General features: G+C 38.2%; 1 protein-coding gene across 1 annotated transcript in view; it reads left to right on the top strand.

Moving 5' to 3' along the window:
• LOC129742383 (protein spire-like) overlaps nt 1-25,014 on the top strand; it is a 431,262-nt gene that overhangs the window by 151,719 nt on the left and 254,529 nt on the right. The window contains exon 3 of the mRNA XM_055734284.1: nt 6,989-7,458. Coding sequence (XP_055590259.1) covers nt 6,989-7,458 — 470 coding nt within the window. The remainder of the gene's footprint in view (nt 1-6,988; nt 7,459-25,014) is intronic.

Genomic DNA, 25,014 nt, shown 5'->3' with positions numbered 1-25,014 from the left:
ATTAGCTTTAGGTTTTTTGCGGTGAGGGTGGTGTCAGGGGGTGGTGGTTGTCTAAAGGTGTGTCTCATTTTGCATCACCTCTCTTATAAAAAAGACCCACTAACTGACAACAAATTTCATGAGAGTCGAAATTCCTGTGCTGCACCTCACTGGCTGGAGACCAGCGGCGGTGAAATGAGACTAATAAATTTGGCCGTTTTAGCGTGCAAATAATTTCTCCTAAAATATGACCATTCTGGAGCTGGGTGAGAAAGGGAGAAAGGAAATATGGTATGCCACCCTTTTTTTCCTTATAGATTTCTGGAGCCTAACTATTTTCACGAGGGTAACCTTGTTGCACTGGGTGCACTTTTGATTAATGTGTCACGTTTACATGTAAATGACTGCCGTTCCAGCAGCACCGGTTTAAAGGAACATAACAAATCTAGTTGGTTTTAATTACTTTCAGTTGTGTCTAAAGCAAACTTTAAATATTTTTTCAAGTGGAATGTAGAGCTTTGGTTTTTTTTCTCTACCAGAGGAGCTATGTTTCCGGTGACATTTAGGTAATAACTTGGATTAAGCTGATTTTTTACAAGCACAAAAAAAACCTTTACTGCTAATGGATCTAACTGTATTTTTTCTGTAAACCTGCATTTGGAGATCTACATGTTTCTGCTAAATTTACTCAAATCACTTTACGACTGGGTTCCAATTCCTATTTCAAATAGTTGAAAACTAAGTTACAACGTAGGTTTCAATGGTGTAATAGAGTTAATCTTTATTGTTTTTCTTCGTCAAGTCGTTGAGCATTATGTGATAAAGTGTAAGGTATAAACATAATAAGGGTGATACGGTCAAAATTTGGTCAAGCGAAAACGCGTGTAAATCGGTGAAACAGTTTATTTGAAAAATCAAATTAAATTTCTTTTTCGAGTTTAATTAATATAAAATTCAGGAAAAATATTCAGTTAAGCTTCCGCTTTTCCAAATCCGAATTGCCGGGCCTTACGTTTAACCCCTGCCATCAGATTTTGTACAGCCACCTTGTCTACCTTCTTCGCCGCAGAAAGCCAGTTTGCCTTGAACTGCTGCTCGTCCTTAGCAGTTTTTTGGTCTTCTTTAGATTCCGCTTGACAAGTATTTCTCAATTGGGTGGAGCTCTGGCGTGTTGGGAGGTTTCTTGTCCTTGGGAACCACCTGCACGTTGTTGGCGGCGTACCACTCCATGGCATTTTTACCGTAATGGCAAGATGCCAAATGCGGCCAAAATAGTCCCGGAAGATATGAAAATGCTGCTTTTCAAGCCACAGGTACAGATGGCTTGCCAAGATATTTCTTCGTGAACTTTGACAGTTTCATGTGCTTGAAAATATTTGCTACCTTTCCCCTTCCTTTTGTCGTATAAAACTCCTGTCCCGGAAGCTGCTTGTAGTCGGCTTTGACGTAGGTTTCGTCGTCCATTACCCCGCAGTCAAACTTCGTCGGCATCGTCGTGTGAAGCCTCCGGGATCGCGCTTTGGCCGTCGTATTTTGTTTATCATCGCGATTTGGAGTCACTACCTTCTTGTAAGTCGACAGTCCGGTTCGTTTTTTGGCTCGATGCACGTTTGTAGACGATACACCCAGCTTATTTGCGGCATCTCGGAGAGAGAGGTTAGGGTTTCGCTTGAAACTACTGGCAACTCTCTTTGTCGTCTCAGCGGCTTCCGGTTTTCGATTTCGCCCCCATCCAGACTTCCTGGCTGACGACAAACGTTCCCCAAACACTTTAATTACATTTGTAACGGTTGATTTGGCAACTTTTAGCGATTTAGCCAGCTTTGCGTGCGAGTAGCTCGGATTTTCGCTATGCGTGAACAAAATTTTGATACGCTGCTCTTCTTCCTTGGACGGCATTTTGACAACTGAAGAGTGAATTCCAAAATCAAAATAAGAGCAACATTCTACACACACACACACCTTCAAAATGAGAGGTGTTCAGGTTTTTTATATGCGTAATTGAAAAAAATACGTCAAGTTGATAATGACCAAATTTTGATCGTATTACCCTTTATTCCGCCAGAGACGAGCGAAATTTCTGACTAAAGGGTGTGTCACATCAAATTGCATCACGGAAAAAACGCTGTAGAAATTTAAATTTTAGGAATTATATCTTCAGCATTCGCTTATAATCAGATAAGAGTGTATAGATCAAGTTGGCCATGCTTCACTGTCAATTTTTCGTTTATTTGGAAAAATGTTGTCGAACGAAAAAGAGCGTCGTGAATTAATACTGCGCACTCATTTCGAGAATCTGGAGTTGTCACATCGGGACATCGGTAAGATGCTGGGAATCGTTCAATCCACGGTCAGCAGAGTACTAAAACGATACTTCGAAAACCTGTCCAAAAATGGATACTCCGTCAGTGAAAAAAATCACAAGCGCATAGTTAAGCAGTTTAGACGTGATCCGAGAAGTTCGGTCCGGGATGTTGCCAAAAAGCTGAACTTGTCAAGTTCATTCGTCCAGCGGGCGAAAGCAAAACATGGTAAAGAAGACGCGGGCCCGGAAGCTGTACACCGAAATACTGACGAAGCCGCATTGCCTGGTAATGGACGACGAAACCTACGTCAAAGCGGACTTTCGTCAGCTGCCGGACCTGTTGTTTTTCGCAGAGGACAAATTCAGTAGCCAAAAAGTACATGGTGTGGCAAGCGATCTGCTCTTGTGGAAAGCGGAGCGCCGCCTTCCTGACGATCGTGCCGGTCGTAAACGGGCAGAGTTACCTTAAGAAGTGCACATAGAAGCGCTTAAAGGGTGATACGGTCAAAATTTGGTCAATATCAATTTGACGTGTGTGTGTGTGTGTGTGTGTGTGTGTGTGTGTGTGTGTGTGTGTGTGTGTGTGTGTGTGTGTGTGTGTGTGTGTGTGTGTGTGTGTGTGTGTATGTGTGTGTGTGTGTGTGTGTGTGTGTGTGTGTGTGTGTGTGTGTGTGTGTGTGTGTGTGTGTGTGTGTGTGTGTGTGTGTGTGTGTGTGTGTGTGTGTGTGTGTGTGTGTGTGTGTGTGTGTGTGTGTGTGTGTGTGTGTGTGTGTGTGGGTGTGGGTGTCTGTGTGTGTGTGTGTGTGTGTGTGTGTGTGTGTGTGTGTGTGTGTGTGTGTGTGTGTGTGTGTGTGTGTGTGTGTGTGTGTGTGTGTGTGTGTGTGTGTGTGTGTGTGTGTGTGTGTGTGTGTGTGTGTGTGTGTGTGTGTGTGTGTGTGTGTGTGTGTGTGTGTGTGTGTGTGTGTGTGTGTGTGTGTGTGTGTGTGTGTGTGTGTGTGTGTGTGTGTGTGTGTGTGTGTGTGTGTGTGTGTGTGTGTGTGTGTGTGTGTGTGTGTGTGTGTGTGTGTGTGTGTGTGTGTGTGTGTGTGTGTGTGTGTGTGTGTGAAATAACACCCAAGCTACTCGCACGGATAACTAGCAAAATCGTTCAAAGTTGCCTAATCTGCCGTTGCAAATGTAATTACAGTGTTTGGGGAACGTTTGTAGACAGCCAGGAAGTCTGGATCGGGGGTAAATCGAAAACCGGAAGCCACTGAGACGACACAGAGAGTTGCCGCTAGTTTAAACCCTAACCCCTCTCTCCGAGATGCCGCAAATAAGCTGGGTGTATCGTCTACAACCGCGCATCGAGCCAAAAACCGAGACGGACTATGGACTTACAAGAAGGTAATGACTCCAACTCGCGATGATAAACAAAATACGACGGCCAAAGCGCGATCCCGGAGGCTGTACACGACGATGCTGACGAAGTTTGACTGCGTGGTAATGGACGACGAAACCTACGTCAGAGCCGACTACAAGCAGCTTTCGGGACAGGAGTTTTAAACGGCAAAAGGACGGGAAAGGTAGCAGATATTTTCAAGCACATGAAACTGTCAAAGTTCGCGAAGAAATATCTGGTTTGGCAAGCCATCCATACATGTGGCTTGAAAAGCAGCATTTTTATAGCTTCCGGGACTGTCAACCAAGAAATTGACTTAAAAGAGTTTTTGAATAAACGTCTCCTGCCTTTCCTGATGGAACACGGTTGTTCCGTACTGTTTTGGCCAGATTGGTCGTCTTGCCATTACGGTCGAAAGGCCATGGAGTGGTACGCCGCCAACAACGTGCAGGTGGTTCCCAAGGACAAGAACCCTCCCAACACGCCAGAGCTCCGCCCAATTGAGAAATACTGGGCTATTGTCAAGCGGAACCTAAAGAAAACCAAAAAAAACTGCTAAGGACGAGCAGCAGTTCAAGGCAAACTGGCTTTCTGGGGCGAAGAAGGTGGACAAGGTGGTTGTACAAAATCTAATGGCAGGGGTTAAGCGTAAGACCCGCAATTCGTATTTGGAAAAGCAGAAGCCTAACTGAATATTTTTCCTGAATTTTATTCCAATTAAACTTGAAACTGAAATTTAATTTGATTTTTCAAATAAACGATTTCACCGATTTGCACGCGTTTTCCCTTGACCAAATTTTGACCGTATTACCCTTTACTACCACAATTGAAGCAGCACGAGGGCTCGACCATCTTCTGGCCGGATCTCGCTTCGTGCCACTATTCAAAGGACGTGTTGGAGTGGTACGAAAAGTTGTCAAATCGGAGGTGGACTTCAAGAGAAAATGGATTTCTGTTAAGAAAAACTACAACCTGAAGTTGTACCTTATGGACAGGGCAAAGAGGGAGGTGCGAGCATACGGGCGTGGGCGCGAAGTATGAATAAAAAAAAATGTCAAAAATTGTTTAATAGTTTTTATTTTACTGTCTAAAATTTTCAAAAGAGTTGGTCTACTGGGCGAATTTCTACAGCGTTTTTTCCGTGATGCAATTTTATGTGACACACCCTTTAGCTTGTTAACGTTTATTTTTAAACACCTTTTAAGATGATGTAATTTCCCGATACTACGGTGAAAATTTTATTTTGAAAAAAAAAAAAAATCCGTAGGGGAGGGAGGAGGGGGTTAAGTTTTATATGGCGATGTTCCCTCCCCCCAAGCACCGTCTTGATCTCCTGCATTTGTTCATCGAAGTGGTGCTTCCACCGTTTGATCGCCTCATGATTGTCCGGCCGACGATGCTTCCGTTCTTATCCCGCCAAATTTCGGCTTGCGGCACGAAGCCTTGGCGGGATGCGTTGAGCTTTTGGTAGAACTTTCGTGTTTCCTGGGAACCATCTAGAGCTGATCGGGAGCTGAAAGTGCTGTGCAAGGCTGAATATTCTATTTCCATAGATTTAAATATGCAATAAATTTCAATTAATGAGAAACTCAAGATTTCAGTTTCGATTCGAGCAAGGCCAGGTAGAGCAGTTAGTAATCAATAACAAAAAAATCTTATGTGCTGCCTGACGAAAACATTTAAAAGTTCAGTGTAACTGCGCCAAAAGTTGTTCTATTTTCCCCAAATGTCATAAACAACTTAAATATGGATAGAGCCTCCGTCTGGACCTACATGAGTAGCAAACCGAAGCTAATGGAGATTTATGGAACCGCTAGAGTGTCAGAGTTTCCTCTGGCAGCTAAGAAAAAACACATCACGATTGTCAGATTGGGTCGGGTGGAATAAAAACATAAACTTCGCCGTAGCAGTTTCCAACCCATGTTACTTTGCAGTCGGAATCTGGAACTGAGCTGCGCCTTTGCAACGATCAACTATTTAGGTAAAGGTTCCACCGTAGTTTCTGTTTAATTCAATTTTCATGTATTTTGATTGAACTTCAAAGTCCAACTACTAAACAAGCCCGGGAGTCCGTTATGTGTAGAGGAAAAGCTCAAACCTGGCGACTTCAATGCAATGGAGAAACGGTTGCTGTCAAGATCTTGGATCGGTGATGCCAAGCCGAGTGAGTTGAAGGTCAAGCATGTGTGCTGCGGCAATTCAAACTCTTTTCATTCGGGCAGCATTCATTGATGATGATGATGGGTGGGTGGGTGACTGGATGGCTAGCAGCAGCAGCGGTGGCACCAAGTATCTATGCCATTATTCACCTGCGGCGGGACATTTCGAATTAGATTCGGAACCTGCGAAGCACCTTTGGACTTCTGTAGGGAAGTGCGGAGGGATGCGGAAAAGCGAGATTTCAACATATATGTTGGAACCAGTTTTGGCCTTTTGATGGTTGCTGCCGATGGAAGTGACCGCGTGCGCACTTTTCTGAGTCACGATCTGGGTCTTAATTCTTGCGGTTCGATTGGTCGTTGCTTAAAGTTAGTACTCGCCACTGGAAACCAATTTGTGGCAATAAATCTATGGTGCTTATTTGGGATCCGTTTGGTGTTTCGAGAGGAGGCATTTATAAATTAGATAATGTTACACCAGCTGTATTGATAATTCTATGCAAAAAGTTAAAATCGAAATCGATTCATGTGTGCTGATTCTTTGAACGTTTTCTAAAACGTTGAATAAGAACTCAAAATAATTATTAAATTTTTTTGCTCATTTCACGATTACTTGTGTGCTTAACAGAAGGCCGTTAAAATTTGTAATGGAATTTTAAAGTTTTTATAAGAACTTAAATTTTGGGCAGAATGAAACGAACACTAGCTCATTGATGGAGCTTATTAAGCTGTGTTTAACCTTTTAACGAGACTTTTGGTTGCTTGAGATTATACCCGCAAACATAACAAAATTTTTAGAGGGCTATGTTATTTAGACTAAAATTTCCATTTAGTCATAAGGCTTCTGACAAAAAACTAGTCTACAAACTAGAACTTGTAAAATGATCTTCGGTAACGGTCGCTTGGTGTCCACATGGGCAGCTGACTTTATTATCGAATCCGCTGCGTGATTTGTATCCAATGGTGGTTGGCTGGGAAAAGAGGTCGATTCAAGGACTGACTTTGGCTCGCCCCTTGAGAAAAAACGAATTTTGTTTCCGATAAAACTCGATGATTTTAACGCTCATTACTGTCGTTTATGCACGCAGTATTGTCATGTTGTGCAGGGCCTTTTCTTTCTCAGGGTTATGAACTTCTTCTACATTCACATTCTTTTTCTTCCAGACAACGATGACGAAGGTATCGAGCACGACTCGGAGGAATCGATCACGGACGAGGACGAAGCAATGGTGGCCGATCACGAACAGAATGACGATGACGACGACTTGGACCCGAACATCCAAGACTCGGACGATGGCCACGTCGAGCTAGACGAGCTAGCTTCGGATGAGTTAGACAAAGCGGTAGAGGATCGACTCCGGGATTCGGAAGTCCGATTACGACGGCACACCAATCACAATCGGTCCCGCTTCGCCAACTTTCATCAAACCCATCTCAACGGTCTGAATTCCTACCACCATCGCCATGGTTGTAAAAATCTGCTGAACAATCACCGACAATGCAATGGGGATAGTGGCGGATGTGGGATTGGCAGGCGAGGGAGTGGACCTGGCGAAGATAATCTCTGTCCCAGCAGTAGGAGTAGCAAGAAAAAATCTCATCGTAAAACCAAAGAACTGGATCGGGTGCTTTCGGTAAGTTAAAAGCTAGCTATTTAAGAAAAATTTAAACCTCAAAATGATTGATGAAAAAGTCTCAGTCATTTGGCGACCGTGACACTTCTTGTCATACTCGTATTGAACCGAAAAAAAAAACTTTCACAAGTCTTCATGACTTGTTCATATGAAATTTTTCTAGGATTCAACTTAAGGAATGGTTCTAAATTATTTGGTGACCGTGACATTTTTTGTAGAACAGAGTTAACTGCTTTTCAAAGCATAAAATTTGCAAATTCTTGATCACAAATTATAGAGTTTGCTACATCAATTAACATTTTTTAACGCAATGTGGTGCAAGCATTCAGAATCAAGCGAGAAATTTGATGCTTTCATGACTGAGATTAATTCTTTTTGGTAAAAATTGATCACTGATAGGCGAAATAAGTTTCTCGTTTCTCTATCAAACAATTGGATTTCGACAATTATAACAGGAACAAAACATTTCTCCTTTATCTTTGGAACACTCCTTTTTTAAGCTTTATCGGTGAAACTTGACAGTCACCGAGAATAGTGTAAAGTGTAAAATCTGGAACCAATTGCGGAAATCAGGGTCATTTACTCACCGAATCGCCTAAGCGCGATGATGGGGACGATTCGAAACCGCAAATCAATACTTATCATTGTTCAAGCACACTGCTCTGCATAGGAAGGTATTAATGACTCTGAGGCTTTGTTCCCGTTGATTTAGAAACTGAAAAGATTACCACCCCTCTTTCATTCAGTCGTCCGGCCGTCCGTCGTCCCAATCAATCTTCCCAACAATGCATTGGGGATCGCAGTTTTCAAAGTCATAAATCTTAATTACGTTCATGCCTATGCTCACACTCAAATGGGTTTTTGAGACAGGGCATAGCATAGCCGAATGATACGTATTTCCTTATGTGTTTCAGTATGTCGGGCTAGGGCAAAATCAACCATTCACTATGTAGCAAACTGAATAACTAACTAAATCCAATCTGAGGAAGGTGAATGAAGCAGCCGAATGAAAGCCGAAACTGTACTATGTCATTAAAATTTAAGGAAGCACCATTTTATAGGCCTTAACTTTCACCGTCAATCGGTTCTTGTTTTCATTATCAACACATACTATTATTACGCTATAAATGGTCAATTCCCTTCGATTCGTTGAACTTTCGATGGTGAGTTGAATGGAAAATTTAACCTAACTATACCAGTTCAGGAACGAACTTTTAAAACATGAAAACAATGTCAGTAGCAATGATAGTTAATTGGTTCGGTTTTTAATTTTTTCCTTTATTTTTCTCACCTTTGATCCTTTTTAAAAAAAACTGAACAAAAAGAAAGGTTTTTTAGAAAATTTTCATTTGTCAATACTTTACTTTATAAAAAAAATCAAACAGATACTTGTTGTCAACGCTTTTTAAGGAATTTTGGCAATCTTTAATCTTTAAAATGAATATTAGCTCATAGCTTCTTCCAACAACAAGATTATTTATTGTGTTATTATCATCATTTTTTTTCTTTTTGTAACTGTAACCATTTCCCTCCGCCTGTCTGTTTATTTTTTTTTATTCAAAGTTAATAAGGGTGATTACTTGGGTACGAGAAATGTGTCTGTGATTAATTGGGACTCCTCCCCACTTCCATTGGGGAGATATGAAGGGGAGAGGCGGTCTCCTATACAATTTTTTGCATAATTCGAAAAGTAATCGTGCGAATGAAACCAATTTAGACATAGGAAGATATTTAGGTACAAGAAATGTTTCTACGATCTTTTCTTCCACTGGAGGAATGAGAAGTGGGGAGGAGGTCTCCCACATAATTTTTTGCATAACTCGAGAACTAGTCGAGCAAATGACACCAAATTTGGCGTGAGAGTATATTTTGGTTCGAGAAATATTTTATGTGTTTGGACTATTGTCTTTCTCTATTGAGAAGAGGCGGAGAGAGGAGGGAGGAGGAGATTTTTGGATGACGCGAGAACTTTTTATTCAAATGCAATCTAATTTAACAGCAAAAGGTAATTGGATACAAAACTTTAACAAAGACTATTTAAGGTTTTTTCCTCCGTAGGATAGGAAGGGGGAAGAATAGCTCCCAAAGTGAGGGGGTAAGAGTATTTAAATTTAAGAAATATTTCTATCATGATTTGGTTCCTTCACGAAATAGGAAGGGTAGAGTGTGGAGAAACGAATAGAACTATGTTAATTGATATTTCAAACCGATAAACTTCGACACTCGGTATAACTTTTATTCGCCTTTCATTTGAAATTACACAGTCGGAATTATTGTTTAAAAAAAAACGCTCCGCTGACTAATAGCGTATTTGTTTTCATCTCGTGGCTGTCTGCTGTCATCTGCATATAAAAAACGCTTTGACAGCAAAACTAGTGCGCCACCCGGTTAAAAACAAATACGGTATGAATGTTTGAGTCAAGACCCATTTCTGGGTCACAGTTAAAATTAGTTGAAATTATTTTCACTAATGTCATTAATTTTTTTAAAGGTATAGCAAAGGACACCGGGTCACCTTGATTCATATAAACCTATAGCATTGAAGAGTCCATATGTTTAAAACTGATTTTATATAAATTGTACATTCATTATCTGAATTTTATTAGGCAAACGAAGAGTTTATTTTTTTACAATCGAGATTTTAAGAAATTTTGAACGTGGGACTGTTTTAAAGATTCTCTAAATTTGCTCCACGGGTCTTTAAATTTAGCCGGAAATTTCAAATATGATTTATTTTTATCTCCAAAGATATTCGAGGTAAGATTATTTTTTGCTAGAAAAAAAATTTATTTGCCATTTAATTAGACTATAAATACCTTGCATTGACAAATACTTTTGCTCGGACACTGTAAGATGCCCTCGCTACCTGTATATGTGATTGCAATTTTCGAGAATTGTTAGTTTTCAATACGAAATAGAGATTAATTGTCATGATTTCTTTCATTATTTTTTAAGGTGTAAATGGCATATTTTGGTGTATTTTTCGATAAATATTTGGTGATTAAGATTGTTCTTTTTTAAAAAATTTAAATTTGAAATATCTCAAAAATAAGAAATTTGATAAATCTACTTTAAATTATGAGTTTGAATTCGCAAAAATTAACAGAATTGAAAATGTTTGAGAAAATCTGAAAATTTCCGGTGCAAATCCGTCAGATATTTAAAAAAATCCCATACAATGGAATTGATTAGGCAAATTATTGGCTTTATCAGTCATTGCCATCGATTTTTATCCTAGATTAAATATATTTTTTCTATCTTTATTTTTGAAACCAAATCACTGTTAAATTCACGCTTTTATTAAGTTTCAAAGAAATTAAGCCATTTCGCGTTGATTCAATGCTCAAACTAAATTTTACTCCACGCATGATGTTTAAGTGCATGAAACTTATTTTCGAGATAACAAACTTTATAGTTTTGATTTTCCATTTTTTCATTTATTTATGGGTTAATTGCTGTTTTCATTCGATCAATGAAGCTTAAATTTAAAAAATCTAAATCTTACAGAACATAACTATTAGGATTGGAACAATGCCAGCAGGAAGACAGCCTCAATTCTAGCCTCAGTTTCCACACCGTCCATCGTGGCAAGGAAAGATTATGTCTAAAGTAAGTTTTCCAGATTGTCCGATTTTTTTCGGGTATACCCAGTTATTTTATACAAAATTTGGCCTGGATGTTATTGAAAAATCCCGGATTTTACCTGGATTTATTCTTCGCCTTATTGGTCAAATCGATATAAAAAACCAACTTGTTGAATTTTTTTTAATTTACACATCCAAAGTTTGAAAAAGGGTAAAAAAGGGCTCCCATAGCAAATTGACGCAGAATATGACATTGCTCAAATTCAGTGCTGGGGTGCCATTTGAAAAGATGTGAAAAAAATAAAATATTAAATTGTAATTATCCAATTTTGAAACCGTCATAACTTAGAGGTTCACGATATTGGGCAAAGTTGTCTTTGAATCTTCAGCAGTAAGAAGCAGCTTGAAAATTTGAGATCGGTGCAACAACGAGGCTGTAGGATTTTTTGAACAAAAAGTGTCATTTTCCATACTAATTTCCAATTTTGATATTTTGGTACAGCTGATTTCAAATCCTAGAGCCACCGAAATTTGCACAGTTGTTATTGGTCCTAAAAAGAACCCAAAACCGTTTGACCTTTTTTTGGCTCGACTCTGACCGGTCAAGTGTAGGCACATCTAGTTTTTATCTAAGTAAAAGGCATATGGAAAATAATTATTATTTTATAGAGCTTTTGCATATCAAATCGACCATTTATTTCAATGGACATTGACATAACACTTAATTCAACCAAAACTTATTCAATATCTTAATGTTTTACCTCAAACGATAGCTACCTTATAAACTCAACTAGCATTCAATTATGAATTTTTAAGAATTCTATCGTTTTCTGATTTTTTCATTGTGAAAAAACATGTAATTCACATAATTTTGGGATGCTGAACACAAATTTGGCATCCATTTTTAATTTGGGGTCGCCCATAATACACGAACCACATTTTAAATATTTTCTTGAGCCATTTTACTTATTTAAATGTTTCAAAAACTTATTTTGCATGAAATTATATAATATGTGATAACTGGAAGTTTTCCCTGTTGAAAAATATCACGAAGTTTAGGAATGACCCCTTGATTTCAACTAATTTTGGTTTTCTAAGCCAATTTATCAAAAAAATTAAAATAACTTCTTGAACTACAAATCAAAATAATGTTCTTCATTTTCTTCAGCATAACTGTCATAATATCCTCGTCCTTTACTTTTGATTCAAAAAAGTTTTTTTTCATAAGAAATATTGTTTTTTTCTTCATATATATGTTGCCTTTTGAATGTGTTTCTTTTGTTCAAGAGGACAGTAACATTTATAAATCACACCATCGAAAAACATCTTACTTTTCGGCAACTTATTGATTTCGAACTCAAAAGTTTTTCTTGCCGATACCGGGAATTGAACCCAGTATGCCTGGCATACTAAAACCAGACTTGCGCCAGCCTATCCGCTAGACCACATCAGTACTCACCATATATATTTTATAAAAAAATTTCATCACAATAAACAACGGACCAACTTTATAAGAATGTAAATACAGCCTTCACTGCTGATGAACTTTTTAAATAAAGACTATCAAGAAAGAAAATTACAAATAATTTTACTATGATTGAATCATAAAAAAGAGTTTAAACTATCGTAAGCGTACTAAATGACTTTTCTGTATTAGCTTATTTTCTTAGTTTAGACCGCTGCATGCTTTGTATTTAAAATTCAATTTTTTCATTTTCACACCTCCCATAACTTGTTTTGGTTGTTTTTACTGCCACAAATAGCAATAAAAAATTTGGAGGCGGTTCATTCAGTTCTGAATAAGCGCAACGAGTTTAAATTTTGTAAAGAAATTTGTATGGGATAACATTTTTTTCATTCAAAGTTCACCAGAGATGTGCTGAAAGTTCTTTGGATTTTAAATTCTTCTTTATGCTTGCACAACATTTCATGTAAACAAACCTTAAACCTAACTTTTACCCCAAAAAAGATATTCGATGTTATGCAAAATCATAGCATATCATCATATCATAATGTTATCAAAATATTTTTTTTTTTTCAAATTTTATACTGCTCATTTAAAAGCTGTCTAACCGTAGGATGAAAATAAATAATCGCAAAAACTGCTTTGCATAGCCAATGGAAGTCAACTATCATTTCATCTTGACAAAAACATTTTTTTAAATTAGTGAAAGCTCTAGCCAGAAAACCTGCCAATTTTCAATAATATTCATTGAATTCAGATTTCTAATTTGAAAATGGTCATAACTTTTTTCATGAAATACTAAGCATTTTCTCGTTTTACCAAAAATGAAGCTGTAGAATAGGCAAAACCAATAATTAAATACAAACTTCATTAAAAGCTTATTTGAATTTTTCTGGATTATTTTATACGCAAAAATATCTTCTTAATTGAAACGCTTTGCGCTAAATCAGGAACCAACCAAATCATCCTAAAATCTACAATGATGCTTGACAAGACATCGAAAAAGTATATGGGTGCTTAAAGTCATTTTATGCAGCGGTCTAGTGTATATTTATTTTAGTGATGCCGACAGTGTATCAACTGTATGGTTTTACAACTTGTTAATAAAAAATGAATGGAAAATTCTCGTGACCGTGAGAAGGCAATATTTTGGTAAACTAGGTAAAACTTGATTTTACACTTTTTTTTGGAAGTGACGGTACGAATTAGATTTTTCAAATATTTCTAAGTCATCGGCGAATCTCGTTTAAGAAATATCACTCTCAGTTTCAATGAATTGACACTTTGTCTACTGTATAGTCGATTCACATAACATTCAAGGTCACTGGTGGGCGTTTTCGTTTATTTGTTGTGTCATGCCCAAAAAAGCCAAGTAAAAAACCAACAATTCATCCAAAATTACCGGCAACTCACCGGTGTCTGGCTAAACGTTTTGTGTGGAAATGACACATGACAAAGATCAGCTGTTGGAAACCATGACAACAATAACTACCACCCACCCATAACGTATTCGTCAATTACTGTTAATTTCACACTCTTTTTAGGAACCGGTGTCGTGCGCAAGTACCTACAGCTAAGTGGGCTCGATGCCGGACGCTCGATGCTTCCTGTTTCTTTGCTCGTCAATCGAACTAAATTTAAAGTGGGTGGTCCCCGGCGCTTACCTTTTGAAATCTTTCGTTTACATACCTATTTTTTCAACCAAATATAAAGACGACGACCCAAAAGAGGAAATGAATCAATTTCTTGTCTGCGCTTCCCAAAACTGTTCACATCTGCATACAAAATGGTGGGTGAGGTGGGAACTTTTAACTGACACTGACCTTGATGCTTTTCAACCGATGAAGCGGCCAAATTTGTTCAGTTCCCCGGATCAGAATGGGTACGCAATTATAAATGAATTGATTTTTTTGGTCCGACGGCGAGAAGCGATCTGTTGGCTGCCAAATTTTGAACGGAAATTGATCCCAACGGATGCATTGGGCAATTAGAGGGGACCGTTTATAAAGTAAAATGATATGTTCCATTCTAGATAGTACATATTGCTATTTGGAAACGTTACCGGATTAGGGATTGTTATAAATTTAACACAACTTTTACTTTATTTACTATGAGCTGACACCTTTTTCTTGAGCTAATCCATTGGTTTCACATCACTCAAAGCATCAGAGATGAGTAATTTATGCAAATTCTTTGATTTTGTGGACTATAATGATGAATTAAAGCTTATCACCGATACTTTTTATACGGTTTTTGCTTATTGAGTTTTTTCGGTGAGTGAAACAACTGTTTTAAATTTTTATTCGGGATTTGGTTATTGAGTTTTTTCGGTGAGTGAAACAACTGTTTTAAATTTACGTAACCTTTCGGATTACTTTTCTCCACCCATCATGAGTCGTAAAAATAAAGCAGTGTTTACTGTTAACAAACCGACAAGCAGCCGAACAGAATAAAATTGTGCTGCTTTATTTTTTACGTCTGATGATGAGTGAAGAAAAGTAACCCGAAACGTTTCGTAAATTTAAAAAAAGTTGTTTAACAATTTGTGGATTGTTTTAAAACTTAAGAGAAATTTATCCAAGAAATCTCGTATATGGTCCGCAATATGTCAACACAAATTGAACAATTGAATTTGCTTGAAGGCCCTCAAAAATTTCACGATAAGGATATAACAAGTAACATTTGTTTGAACAAATACCTTTTTTTTAAACCCGTTCAACGTTTACAGTTTTGAGGAATTTTTTTTTAGCTGGATTTTTTGAAGGCATGCAGCATTTCAAAGCTGAGTCATAAGTAGCGAGAATAAATAAAAGCAAAACAAACAAGGATTAGAGATTGAAGTTGAAAAAAGAAGGTAGATTGAGAAGAAGATGAAGAAGAAGATGAAGAAGAAGATGGAGATGGAGATGGAGATGGAGATGGAGATGGAGATGGAGATGGAGATGGAGATGGAGATGGAGATGGAGATGGAGATGGAGATGGAGATGGAGATGGAGATGGAGATGGAGATGGAGATGGAGATGGAGATGGAGATGGAGATGGAGATGGAGATGGAGATGGAGATGGAGATGGAGATGGAGATGGAGATGGAGATGGAGATGGAGATGGAGATGGAGATGGAGATGGAGATGGAGATGGAGATGGAGATGGAGATGGAGATGGAGATGGAGATGGAGATGGAGATGGAGATGGAGATGGAAATGGAGATGGAGATGGAGATGGAGATGGAGATGGAGATGGAGATGGAGATGGAATTTGTGAAGATCGAGATCAATCTAAAAATGAACAATAAGATTGAGATAAGAATCTACGTCGAGGTTGAGATTTGAGATCCTCATTGCTAAAAAATTTGAAATAACATGAGTTCAATTTTGACCTTTATGTTTCTGTTATAAGGTTCTTGAAACATATTTCTCAAGCTTAACCAACCCATGTCCATTTTGTTGACATGCAAACCTGCATTTATGGTTCCTGATCCGTCACGCACGCGAACAGCTCGTGGCGCGGCACACTACTGGAGCACTTCGAAACAGACACAGCTCGCTAACTGCGCCGAGACGGTCAGCCGGCGGCGTCAAATAAACAGCGATAAGCTCATTGGACCGAACAAATTATTAAATTTGAATAATCCCGACGTAAAACTGTCATGCTGCTTAGTTACGCTTAGCCGTTTGTCGCCCCACAAAAACACAAGGAATGGGAGGTACGCCCATTCGCGGATCGGACGGATGGATGGATGGAAGGTCGATCGTCGTCGTTTCAAGTGAGTGATGCTGCCGCGATGCTTTTCGAGCAACAATTGGGCTAACCATACATAGGTATTTGCCCACATCAACCAAAAATGATGACCTGACAGAGTGATGCCGCCCTGTGAGAGTGTGAATGGCCATAAGTTACCTGTCATCTTTGGGTCATTCGGTAACGGATCTCTCTCTATGGTAGGCCCAATCCCATGTTGCAGCCCTTTTTTTTTTCTCGCGACTGGGTCATATGTATGCTAAACATTCCTAGCCTAGCGGGTCGTTTAAAAGTGGGTGTAGGTCGTCTTTTGGCTTGGCGTGAATATCAGATCAAGGTCGCTGCTTCAGATGCTGCAATTCGTTGTTGCTCTATAATTCCAATCGAAATGATCTCCCCCACAACCAAAACAAAAAAGCAATTATAACAATCGATAATAACGTTCATATCCATTTCGAAGACGGAAAAAATCTTCATTTCGGCTGTCTGTCGGTAGGTCTCAAGATGGTTAACAACAGCGCGTTTCACGGTTTTGAGAAAAGCCGAAGAGCCGCGCTCAAAGCGGCTTAACAAATTTCGAAAACCAATTAATTCGTATGCTAAGAAGATTGACGCATTCCGCTTTGACTCTTAAGCCTGTTTCTTTTAAATTTTTCTCTCTCTATTTTACCATCAGCTTAGTATACATGTAGACATAATAAAGCGCGCTGTTAAGTTGGAAGCTCACTTGAGGAGAGTAGCAACAGCTCAATGTGGAGAAAAGTGGCTACCGAAATACGCATCAAATCAACGACGTGTGCTCTTCAATAGCTGAAGGGGCTCGCTTTGAAGGAGAGCTTTCGTTCAGCGGAGGCTTCTCAACTCTTCAATAGTTGAATGGGTTGAAGAGCTGTGCATTTCTTATGTTGAATAAGCACGACCTCCCTGATTTCTACTTTATGCCTCTGGAAACAAGTGTTAGTATGTATTCTTATTTCAATATTTCAATTGATTTGTTCAATGATAGTGATAACGTGCCACTATTAAGCCTACCCCCATTCTGATTCAGTGATGGTTGTAGTGTCATAAAGCCTCCCAAAACTAGTGATGTGCATTTTAATTCCTTTGTTTTAAGCTTACGGATTCTTTTGTATTTGTATCTATTGATTAAAGCAAATCAACATGGAATTTTGAATTTTTAATTACTGATACCTATAGATTGCTTTAGGTAACGCTGTAGACCACTTCAGGGGTGTCCACAATGTCCACAAAATCATAACAAAAAATCAAACAACTCGGAAATTTTTCCAGTGGTTCACACTACAGTTTGGTACACTAGAAATTTTTGCCAAATACTTTTATTTGATGCCAGGAAGAACTTGTACTCGCTTCACTGCAAAGTTTAGGCTTAATACAAGAGAAAACGATCATTCAAAATAGAGTGTCAGAGAAAAAGAAAGCGCACCAAAAAAGTACACAGAAAAAAAATAATGACTATTACGTGTCATTGAATATGCTGCCCTCTAAAGTAAAACGAACTGTAATTCGAGGAACATGTCATTTTCAATCAACTCATTTGAAAGTCCATAGAAAATCATTTGAAATTACAGCAAATGTCCGGTAACAAAAAGGAGTATGATATTTACTGTAATTTTACAGGTTGAAAAATAATTCTATGATGATAAATTACGTGGCGTCCAATAATTTTCAGTTACAAATAAAAAAAATAAGAGCGCCTGGCATCACATGCACACAATCAAAACGTCAAAAGCGCGCGCGCTGACGGTTTATTTTGTTGTTTTGGTTTCGATTCTTTCTGTACTGCGGTGTTTCGGGCCAGTACCATTCACTGAAAGAAGTACTGGCTCGCTAAATGTGGTTCGAGAAAGCAAAATTTCCGGCCCGGAGTAAGTGTGGAAGCAGTTCAGGTGAATATATCTCCGGCAAATGAGTCTTTACCAATTCTAATGAAATTTTCCGTTTCAGTAGTATGTTTTCCGCAGTGCGCCCTCCAGCTTGATTGGGGTCGACTACGAGACGGAACGGCGCTACCGGAAGGAGGGAGCCCGATTCATCATACAAACCGGCCTATTAGTTAGCATTGAGCTTAATACAGTAGCCACAGATGACTTTCATCGCTTCTACATGTTTCATTCGTTTGAAACCTTCCTGCAGGTGGAGGAAAAACTTAAAAAGGCCAAAGCAGAGGTGCAAAGAGATCCCATCATGAAACATGCAGTGCCGATTCTAACAGCCCGACGTCAGCTCCGAAAAAATCATCTTGCAAAGTTGCAGACTGATTCTATTTCCCTTACGTGCAGAGCGTCGAACGTGTCTGCAAGTAAAAGTCGCGATGACTGCACGTTACGAAAATTTCAAACTTGCAAGCCCGAAGATAAAATCCCTTGAGCCGAACAGAAAGAATCATTTCCGAAGATAGCTACAGTCTGCAAGTTGCTTGCATGCAGCGCGATGATGCGATGTACGTTTGCAAATTTGCAAGTTGCAACTTACAAGTTACAGGACGGTGGACTCGTTCTTGTGCGGTTGGATTCGTTCCACTAACCTAGGACCGACCGAACCGAATCCATGGAGAAAGAAAGTGATAGGCCGAAGAGCCACAGCCACCGACCATCAATTCAGTTGCCGTTCAGCCATCGAAGCGTGCGTGTGTAGCGTATGTACATGGCTGTCTGCAAAACACTCGGCGCGCCGCCGTACTACAGAAGTAAGGACATGTTGGAGTTGTTGTTGTTGTTGGTGCCTTCGTGCTCGTTTCGTTTCCTTCTAAGACGGATTCGAAAGGAAGTGGTGCCCAAATTTTATTTGAGTTTTCAATGATCATTCTAGGGTGTTTAAGATAAATCATCAAAGCAAATAAAAACTAGTTTGTTTTGATTATAACTTTGTCATCTTACAAGTTATTTATGAATACAAAAGTGTTAATAAAAGCTTATCTTAAAAATGTTGGAAAATCATCTTTATTGTTTTATAACACAGCTGCGGCCCGAAAAATTCAATCCATTCTCCATGGATAGGATCACTTGATAAAATAGAATCACATATTAAAGATTCAGTATTGAGAGCAGGGTTGCCAACATTCACAAATTCAAGGAGCTTGAAAAGAAAAATCAAAGAAAATCAGGTTAACATAAAATGATCGAGCTGAGTGCCTTTTTGGTCACCGTTGTAAAATGAAATGGAGTTGATACACATTACCGTTCATAGTTCTATTAAATAAGCTAAGTGCTCACTGTCACTTCAACCTTTAAACGCGATGTTATTTGATTTCATGCCATTAATTCATATTTCGTATCAAAGCGTTTTTTTAATGTGATTCAGCGTTTTTCAAATATGTGATTCAGCAGTTGTTTGAAAATCTACTTTTTTGGACTTGTTTTATTTAAATTTTGATATTTGAGATACTTATCAAAGCCTTTTGCAAAAATTCTTCATAGTAGTTCTCGCGAAGTTAAACTTAAAAGTGGCAGATTTCAAAAGTTCGTTACGAAAGATACGCAAACAGTTTAAAAAACTTGAATAAAAAATTCCGATTTGTATGAAAATGTTCATTCATGTTAATCCTTTAGTCAATTTATTTTGATAAAAAGTACATAAGTTGCTGACTTTGAAACATAAATCAATAATTTATTCAGTTTCCATACTTCTTATTTTGAAGATTATGCAATTGACTGATTGATGGGCGAAAGCGTGATATGTTTAACCGTGAAACGTCCAGCTTTTTATAAGCAGTTTCGTAATATCTGAGATAAATAGCAACCGTTGAGTAAGATTTTTAAAATTTAAGTTTCTACGAAGACTGCAAGTAATTTTGGCTTTGAAGTAAAAGAAATTTTTTCTTCCTTCTGTTGAGACGAAATTCTGATGAAATTTTATACCAAAATGAATTATAGATATTTTTCAAAGTATAACTTAAAACGCTTTACAGTCTTCAGCAAAGAAGTAAAAAATAATATATAGACAGTTATTGATTTATCATAGCACTGATTTTTAAAAGCCTTATCAGTAATACTGGATGCGATAGACAAAATCTGACCAAAAATTCGAGTTCAGGACGCGAAATTAATTAAAACCAAGTTATAAAACTTTGACAGAAGATTCGAATCAAACAGTGTGTGAAGTTTTTGAGTTCAAGGTTGGAATGACGACGAGCAAGCACTGAATTTCTATTGAGTTTTGTACCGATCTGTAAAAACTTTCTGTAAAAACTGTAGATAACTTGGTAAAGATGACGTGATTCTTATACATGTCTAAGCAAATGAAACTGAATTCTAAAATTGAAATTCACACAATTTAATCTGTGATCCTACTAATCAAGTGATCCTGCCTTTGGAGAATCGATTGAATTTTTCGGAACGAAACTTTAAAGAATTTTAAGGCAGCTCTGTTATAAAACAATATAGATGATTTTCCAACAGTGTTTGGATCAGTTTTAATTAACAACTTTGTGTTTATAAATAACTTGTAAAATGACAAAGTTATAATCAAAACAAATTTGCTTGTATTTGCTTTGATGATTTATATCAATCACCCTGGTATGATAATTGAAAATTCAAATAAAATTTGGGCACCACTTCCTTTCGAATCCGTCTTAGAAGAAAACGAAACGAACACGAAGGCACCAACAACAACAACTTCAACATATCCTTGCTCTTGTCGTACGGCATGCCGCTTCGCTGGCTGAACGGCAACTGAATGGATAGTCGACGGCACCTCGGCCTATCATTTTCTTACACCATGCCATGGATTCGGTTCGGTTTTAGGTTGGGTTGGGATGGATCAAATCGAACCGCACAAGAACGGGTCTACGGTTCTGCCTGTAACTTGCAAGTTTGCAAACGTACATCGCATCATCGCGCTGCATGCAAGCAACTTGCAGACTGTAGCTATCTTCGGAAATGATTCTTTCTGTTCGGCTCAAGGGATTTTATCTTCGGGCTTGCAAGTTTGCAACTGTTCCTAACTTCGGAGAATCGTTTGTAATTTTCGGAACGTGCAGTCAAAGGATTTTACCGCGCGGTTGGCTTTTACTTGCAGACACGTTCGACGTTCTGCACATAAGGGAGAAAGAATCAGTCTGCAACTTTGCAAGACGATTCTTTCGTGGCTGACGTCGGTCTGTTAGAATCGGCTAAAAGTCGTGCGCTGCATGCTACATGTAGGGATCTCTTTGCACCTCTGGGCCAAAGACATCGTCAAGACGGCTAAGTTCTTCTGCTCAGTGATCAGTAGTACCTGTCTTGGCGATGAAAGGAAGAAGTCATAACGCTGCAAAGAATTCTGCTCCAAACTATCAAACTGGATCTGCAGGCAAGTTAGGCTGTTTTATTTGATTGGATCGATGTTGATATTAATTTGAACGCTTATTTTTAGGTATAGCATCCATATTCTTTCAAGCTTCAAAAAATGGTTCAAATGGCTTGGTATTTCGAGAACGACTCTCTGAGTACAACAGTACGTGTCTGCAATGAGAACCGGAAACCATTGCCGTTGCTTTCATTTTTGTGGCCAGTAAGCTGAGTCAAATTATGGTGTTAGATTGGATCGGCACACAGTCGAAACATCTCAATTGGTGGGATATGTTCGTCCAACACGTCACCATGGATATCCTCGAACACATTTGCCATGAAGTGTTGAACCTCTATCAGCAACCGAACAACGAAACCTTCCTCCCAGTAAATTGTCCCCGCCCATGAGGCCATGACACGGGTTAACATTTTTCCGATTGCAAGTTAAACATCCCGATCGTCAGCAATCCGTTACCAAAGGTTTGTCTGCAAATTTAAAACAAAACAAAAACCTGAAAAACGTATATCCTTTTAAAAATTTTCATGGCAATTCTAATGAGATTTTACATTTTAGGAAGCGCCTGAGACGATGCCGCTATTTTGAAAAAAAAAAATGGATGACGACAGAAACGAATCCGATCGAGCCGCGGTGGCGGAAGTGGAAAATGAAAAGCTTTTTGCGGATGCCTACCATTCGAAAGTGAACATTTGTATGCAAAACTTTGTAATAGGCTAATATGGGGCTATTTTATGATGCCTAACTTTAGCCTACAGAAATCAACAGAAAAAAATTGGGTACCTTAGTATTAAGAGATTTTTCATGTGCATTTATTTATTTCTGTTTTGTTTTTTTTTCTTTTTTACGCACAGGTGTAGGATTGATCAAAAAGGAAAAGCCATCGCGGTCTCATGAAATTGCCCTGCGAACCGACGGAGTGTGCGGTTTTTCTAACAATGTACCAGCTCAAAACATGCAGGTAAAACCCCCTGAAGAACAACAAAGGCAAGCTGGGTTAAAACCGATCAAACATATCGCTCGGAAGCTTAACGGCAAGCGATGATTTTCGCACTAGAAGCGGCTGCAAAGTCCACTGCTTTTCCCTAGTGATACGAGATGTGAACTTTCTGACGAAGAGGGCTAATTTCGAGACATTGAGAAATTTTCTCTAGAATCGGTGAGCGACCGTTGAAAAGTAACCAAAGTATAAAGGTCTGTTCTAATAAGAACGTAAGTACTGAGTTTCGACTATCGAGCCATTTTACAAATCCATATCTAAAGATTTCTATTTATGAATTTTATTTCCTTTTTAGATTCGAATCGAGCCAACGGCCAAGAAGTTGATCTAGTCGAAATGTCAGGAGAATCGTAAGCAGCGCTAGCTTAAGAATCCACATGCGATCACACGAAGAAAAGTCTTTCCCTTGTGCGGCGGTACACACGATGGAGGACAACTCTTTCCTTATACGGTTACTGAATTTTCGGAAAAACTTATGCCTTTAAATGAAATAACATTGTTATTTTTTTGAAAATCCGGCCAATTTCCGTGCGAAATTTGGATAAAGTCGGACAATTGTATTAAGATAAACGATAGTAACGGCACCGATGAGGATGGTCCGACTGGCGACGACGATGATGATGATGAAGTCGTTTCGGTTCGTTTTGTGTTATAATTTAACATCCTTTAGTGAAATTGGCCCGTTTTATGATTTCACGCTCCGCACGGTGGCCGATTAATAAGAACGCGAACTCATGAGAATAAAAAAAATAAAATCCTTTAAAATATGCTGAGTTGTCTCAGTGTATTGGGTTTATGGTAAAAAATAAATAATGTATATACGAATAAAATTTTGTTTTATTTAGCAATGAAATTTCACTATATTGAAGTAAATCAAATCAATTAAATTACGTGCGTATTGTTTAACAGATAGCTTGGAATTACAGGTCACTTGCAATTACAGGTCGTTTGCAATTACAGGTCGCTTTAATCTACAGGCCTGTAATTTTATATAGCCTCTTAAAAATAAATGTCCTCGACTTGTAAAATAACGGTAAATGTCCTGCTCCTTTTTGTTACAGGACATTTACTGTAATTTAACAGAAAATAATTTTTTCTGTGTATTTCAAAAAAGTAGTCAATAATTGATTGAAAATTGAGATACCTAAGGTTACAAATTTGGATTTTTTTAAAGTTTTGATTCATATTTAAAAATAAATATTCAAAATAATATTAATAATTAATATTTGATTGCATGCATGGAAACGGATGTAAATTTCAGAAACGGAGATTTTTTTTGTTAGGTTTCTGACAATTTGATCTTCAGATCTTCACCAAAATTTGATGTTTGGTTCATTTTTGCGATTCAAATACACGATATTTTTCTGATTTTCTGACTTTCTTAAATATGTATTTGAAGTTAGATTTTTTGATCGCTGGTCCACAGAGTGCATGGGTTCAATTCTCATCTCGGTACTGGGTGTTGAATGTTAATCCTAAGTTGTCCACATCATTTATTCAGTCTGTAAAGCCTTAATCGGCTAAGACGGTGTATGTCTGTTTGACGTAAAATTACGTCTTACGGCAACACGTCAGTCGACTAGCATGATCGGTTTAAGTCACATGGTCCGATTATGTTGCATGGTCAGATTAAGTCACATGGTTGGAGTATGTCACATGGTTAGAATATGTTGCTAGTCGATTATATTGCATAAAAAGCAGTGCTAAAGAAAATAAAAAAAAAAATAAAAAAAGATCGCTTATCTTGGATTATGGGTATATTTTCCGATTATGTTGCATGGTTAGATTATGTCATATAGTCGATAAAAAATGATCGATTATGTTGCATATCCAGATTATGGGTATATGTTTCGATTATGTTGCATGGTTAGATTATGTCACATAGTCGATTATGTTGCATGGTAAGATTATGTCAAATAGTCGATTATGTTGCATGGTCAGATTATGTTGCATGGTCGGATTATATTACATGGTCCGACTATGTTGCATGATCGGATTATGTCACATGGTCAATAAGATTATGTTGCATGGTCGATTATGTTGCATGATCCCAGTATGTCACATGGTATTTTGTTTGCATTATCGGATTATGTCACATGGTCGATTATGTTGCATGATTTAATTATGTGGCTAGGTCCGATTATGTTGCATAGTCAGATAATGATGCATGGTCAGATAATGTTGCATGTTCGGATTTTGTCACATGGTAGATCATGTTGCATGGTCTATTATGTTGGATGACCGGATAATGTAACATGGTCAATTATGTTGAATGGTCAGACTTTTTAACATGGTTTAATTATGTCACATGTACGATTATGTCACATGGTCGAATTGTGTTGCATGGTCAGGTTTTGTCACATGGTTTGATTATGTTGCATGGTTTATGTCACAAAGTTGGATTTTGTCACATGGTCGGATTGTGTTGTATGATCGAATTATGTTGTATATTCGGAATATGTTAC

This window comes from Uranotaenia lowii, chromosome 2, assembly GCF_029784155.1.
Source record: "Uranotaenia lowii strain MFRU-FL chromosome 2, ASM2978415v1, whole genome shotgun sequence".
In the NCBI taxonomy this organism is placed as follows: Eukaryota; Metazoa; Arthropoda; class Insecta; order Diptera; family Culicidae; genus Uranotaenia; species Uranotaenia lowii.
The sequence above is the reverse complement of the archived record's forward strand: the minus strand, read 5'-3'. Positions and strand labels throughout refer to the sequence as shown.